The 5,405-nt window shown below is 37.0% G+C and overlaps 1 protein-coding gene across 1 annotated transcript in view; it reads right to left on the bottom strand.

The window, feature by feature from the left end:
• Positions 1–4,783, bottom strand: part of LOC104413387 (potassium voltage-gated channel subfamily KQT member 1-like) — a gene marked incomplete at its 5' end in the record, with an annotated part of 66,664 nt that extends 61,881 nt beyond the window's left edge. The window contains 2 exons of the mRNA XM_010024362.1: positions 4,044–4,134; positions 4,587–4,783. Of these exons, the coding sequence (XP_010022664.1) occupies positions 4,044–4,134; positions 4,587–4,783 (288 nt within the window). The remainder of the gene's footprint in view (positions 1–4,043; positions 4,135–4,586) is intronic.
• Between the last annotated feature and the right edge of the window lie 622 nt (positions 4,784–5,405).

Genomic DNA, 5,405 nt, shown 5'->3' with positions numbered 1-5,405 from the left:
TTCAGCAGAATACTTAATCCCCTTGGATCAGGCACTTGGATTTTCTTAGATCATGCTGAGATAACAGCATTCTGCTGTGTTCTGGCACCATAAAATCCTTGCTTATGAAAATAAAAGAAAAATACGGCCTCTCTGGGAACATGCATCTCTGAATTACTTTTTTCCACAGTTTAAATATTGTAGTCTCAAAATCAATTTTTACACAGATATACCACATTCTCCTTATGAGTCATGGCAAAAGCTCTCCCGCACCAGTATTTTAAACGGGCCAAGTGTACATATATCCTTCAAAATGATGATCCTTTCGCAGTCTTGGCTCAGACTCCAGCTCACGCTGGGCAAGTGCCAACGAGTAACTGCAGTCAAACCCCTCCAACAGCACCATCTAGTGAAAGAAAGATAAAATAAACACATGCAAATTTAAACAGTTTTCCCTGCTTTCTGGAAACTAACAAAAGGCCAATTCTCTCCTAATCTCCCATTACAACTGCATTTAGGTATAGCTTTCATCAAGGCTCTTTGCCTTGTGAAGTGTGGTGACAAGTAGAGAAAGATTCAGCAGCTAATTGTAAGCTTTTTGTCTAAAACTGGAACACCACTTGCAACACACATAAACTTTCCCTTGTTTATTTTTCCACTTGTTAAACTTGCATTTTTCTTATTGTTATGAAAAACAGAAGCTTTTTAAAATGCTATAAAATTATTGGTATCTTCTATTTTCTCCTCTCGTAGTTGGAGGCACTATTATAAAGCAAGCAAAATAAAAAAAAATAAATAATATAATCTCAACAACTCTTCTAGCTCTTATTTTCATGTAATTATAATATCTTGTATGACTGTATTATTGAAGCATGAGAGTCTTGTTCATAAAAATGGGCACAAAACTTCCATCTCTAACTCTAATGTGACCAGTCTCCTTGGTTTCAAAAAGAGTATTTGCTGAAGTTGTATATGTACTTCGATCTTTCACAGGGTCAGAGCAAAATACTCTGGCTACATACAGGATATAAAGCAGCATAGGTCTTAATTGCAAGTGTTTTCAAGGGTCTTGTCTGAATAGTTTTTCAGTCAGGAGGAACAGATTCTGTGCTTTTCTCAACATGCATTTTAATGCCATGCAACTCACAAGTGAGTTGTAGAAGGGATTCTGTAACAACAGCAGTTTGCTTATAACATACACGTTTTTACAGTAATTTCACGTCATTCTCAAGATGAATCAGATTTCCAGTACCCATGCAGTAAGCTCATCTAATCAGACTTGCTCCATGGGGCTGCTCAGCTCAGCATACTCACATGCTAACTCTGAGCACTTATTTCCAGACATTCAGCATGGTAGTCACTTCTCAGATTTCCAAACCTGTGGCTACCTCGTCAAAGTCTCCCTCCCACCAAAATATAAGAAGTCCACAAATCTGAAATAGGCAAAATTTCAAAGCATGACACTGCACATTTGATACCACTACGTACTTCAGCCTTATATTTGATGCACTACAATGTGTAATTCAGAGAGAATTCTACCCTACATAAGAAATTATGACAAAAATAAAAGGCAGTCTGTTCTTGAGAAAGCTTCAATAATTTTCCCTTTGGAATGCATATACGGAAAGGTTCTCAATTTTATAATCTTCAAAAGAAATTGCTAAAGGTCTGTGTTACTTTAATTATTTTAATCTCACAGAGCATATACTCAGGCAACATACCTTAAGCTTCATGGAATGATTTGTGGTCTTATAAACTTAAAATTCTACATGGCCAAAGGTTCCCTCCTTCTCACTGCCCCACTTAAACCCAAGCAGAAAAGCCTTCCTCAAGATTCTCATACTCCTCCTGGTAGGTTGTTGCTACCCTGCTGCAACTTTGAGATCTCTCTCAGTATTTGTTTGCCCTTCTTTGCTCACCTACAATGTCAGTGTTACCTACTTTCATTATCTGGATCCAAATTAAAACTATTGTTGTGGCATAACTAAAAGGTCCTCTAAAAAAAAAAAAAAAAAAAAAAAAAGAGAGAAACTAATTCCTACTGCAAAGCAGTAGAAAGAGTGCTCTCCTAAGCTTTAGTAAGTCTCCTTACATCACTATTTGGGTTAGAAGCTTGCACTGTGCTTTTTTCCTGGTTTGTTTTTTTTTTAATCCCTGTATGCTGTTACACTTTCTTTGCATTTTATAGTTTCTCTTCAACCAGTCATCTGTGTTTAACTCTCTCTTTAACAATTCAGTTACATCTAATTTTTACATCTAATCTTTACTGCTTGTAATGATACATTAGAGGTGAAAGTAAAATCTTAAAATAAGAACAAAATGGGGAATTTTACGAGGTAGACACTAACAACAAGCAGATTCTGATATTTATATTTGTGTTGCAAGGTGCCACAACTCCTTTGAAAGTCCCCCAAAACTGGACAGAACAGAGAACACATTGGCCCATCTACTGCTGCGGACAGATGGGTCACCATAAGCCACTTAAGTTTCTTGAAAACTACCACAGTTAATCTTTTAAGAAAACAATACCAGAATATGACATTACTGAACAAACAAATACTGCTGAATTTCCAAGAAACCATTATAGTAGAACTTCAATGTTAAAAGTTGACCATAGTTTTTCACTGATTCACACCACTTAGAAAGATAAAACAGAACACCCAACACATACTGGATATTACATACATTGTATGTAATCCTGAATGCACTGCATACATATTACACTGAATGTATTACACACATGCAGACAATACATACTGCATACAGTATGAGCATACAGAATTAATTCCATGCTTTTAAGGAAAAAAGAAAAAATCACTAGTGATGCTGTCACTAGAAGTTATTTCACTGAAAAAAACCCACACATGTAAAACATTATGATATATTGCAAAGATAAGTGAGATATCACAAGTGAAATTCATCACAGAAATTGGTAGAAGTATCCATAGCTGTTAGTTATGGATAAAAAAAAAGGCCAAACAAACAAAACAACAAAAGAAACACCTGTATAGACTCTCTTAGCTGGAAACTAAGTATAAAGTTCAAATATCTTCCAAGTCAGTGAAAGATTTTATACCAGGCATGAAAGTACCTTGAATAGAAATAGTATGACTGACAATTTCATATATACTATATATTCTTATTCTTACATTATTCATATTAGGTATAAAACCTTAGTATACTGAATAGATAAAATGACAAAAATTATAATAATTTATCTGGGTTTAAAGTGAAGTTTTTCCTGTTAATGATATCATACATAACAATATTACTGGTGCACCGCTACAAGAACTACGTTGAACAAACATTTAAATTGCTAGTTAGCATTTTCTCAATACAGTGTTTTCACAAGCAAAGTAATGGTCATTTATTTACAAATGCAGGGAAATAAATGATTTAGCAGGGAGTAACCCACCATGGACATACACTGAGCACAAATGTATAAATATTTTGTATGTTTAAAACCATGTTTCTGCAAATTCAAAACTAAAGCTCCTCAATGAAATCTAAGCTGGCAGAACAGTAGTACTCTCAGAACACTTCTTGCTACATATCTGTTGTAGCACCAGTGTACTATAAACAAAAGCTAAGTATGCTTTCTTTAATAAAGGGAAAATGAGTATGACAGGGGGAGCAAGTTGTCTTAACCCTAAAGTCAATAAAAATACATGAGTTTTCCACTTGCGAAAAAAAGACAAATCTGACATCAACTAAAAGAGAGGACTTCCACTTAGTCATTTCCCCCTCTACGGTAAGGTGTCTGGCCTTCAGTATGACTGAAAAATGCCTTAACCTGATCAATATAAGGGATTCAAGTTTACTTAGAACAGCCATGTGTGTTAGATACCACACAGATGCCCTCAGTATACAGCATACAAGAGTTTTGTGCTACTATGACTTCTGGTGTTTCTGTGGCTTCACAGACTCGTTAGGGAAAAGCAGAAAAGCCTCTTGTCAATTCAACCATAATGAACATTCTGCTAGATATGCTATTAACTCATGAGATCAGAATTTGCACATTAAGAACGAATGTACATCAATTGCTTTAACGTCTACATACATACCATCCAAAATAACGTCCCTGTAGCGAGAGCTGCGTACTGTTCAATTGTAGAAAGCACACTGAAGATAAGGCATATCAGCACAATAAGGAAGCTGTAAATAAATTAAAAAAAATAATTAAAAAACTGATGTAACACAGTCTAAAAAGAACCTAGAGGGAGGACGGATAATTATGCCATTATAAATTATCTGTACGCACACAAAGGTCATTTGCATTGGATTATCTTAAAACACAGCTGGTAAGTTTGAGTGATCCTACTTCATGTTGGGGACTTTATCTCTCTTCAGAGATTCTTTTCAGTGGTGCCCAGCAACAGGGTGAGGAGCAATGGCCATAAACCAAAACACAAGAAGTTTCACCTCAACATGAGGAAGAACTACTTTACATTGAGGGTGGCAGAGCCCTGGCTGCCTAGGGAGCTTGTGGAGTCTCCCTCTCTGGAGACATTCAAAACCCACCTGGAGACATTCCTTTGTAACCTGCTCTAGGTGGCCCTGCCTGGGCAGGGAGGTTGGACTAGATGATCTCCGGAGGTCCCACCAACCCTAATGGTTCTGTGATTCTGTAAGATTCTGGACTGCTGGAGAGTTGCAGCAAACTCAGCCCAACTGATTGCAGCCCCCAGACAGCCTCTTCCCCCAGCTGGAAAGCAAGGCTGCCCAGCTCCACAGCTTCTGCCTTCAAACCCCTTCCCTGAGCAGCTTCAGCTGTGCCCACCACCCCACAGGACTGCTGCTTGCCCTAAAGGAAAATAAGGTATTTGGAAAGCAAAACATTTAACACTCAAACTGGATGCTATCCGCTACACACCGGCACAGGCAGCTTCCAGTTAAACAACTGCATGTTTCTTTTTAAAACAGGACAAGAGCAGTGAATAAGACTTCAAACATTCACTTACTAAATACAGCACTAGTTGTTAGGAATATTTTTCACAATTCTGTTGAGACAAGCAATACCAATCCTTTGGACTTGACAGAAACCTGCTGCAAAATCCAGCAACTAAATCATTGTGTGTCCCCTGTTACAGATCTCCAAAATGGTTAATCAGGGTTTTTTTCCTCAGAAAAAACAGCAACAAAAAAAAAAAATGACATAATAAAACTGAGCTCAAGAGAAGGAATATTAAAACCAAACATCAGTGGCTGCAAATTGGCAGAGCCTTTATTTTTTTCACGTAAGCGAGAACTTCACGTAAGTGAAAATGAACTGAAGTTAGTAGGGAAGAGATTATCCTGTATCAACACAAACACATGTGATAATGTACCTCTACCTAGGCAAAGCATAAATATGTGTGTGTTTCCGATTTATCTCTAAAAATCTTCTCATTTTACCTTCTATCTCTTAACTTCAGCCATTCTTAAAT

Source organism: Nestor notabilis, unplaced genomic scaffold (assembly GCF_000696875.1).
Source record: "Nestor notabilis isolate BGI_N333 unplaced genomic scaffold, ASM69687v1 scaffold4571, whole genome shotgun sequence".
In the NCBI taxonomy this organism is placed as follows: Eukaryota; Metazoa; Chordata; class Aves; order Psittaciformes; family Psittacidae; genus Nestor; species Nestor notabilis.
This window is presented reverse-complemented; position numbering and strand designations above follow the sequence as displayed.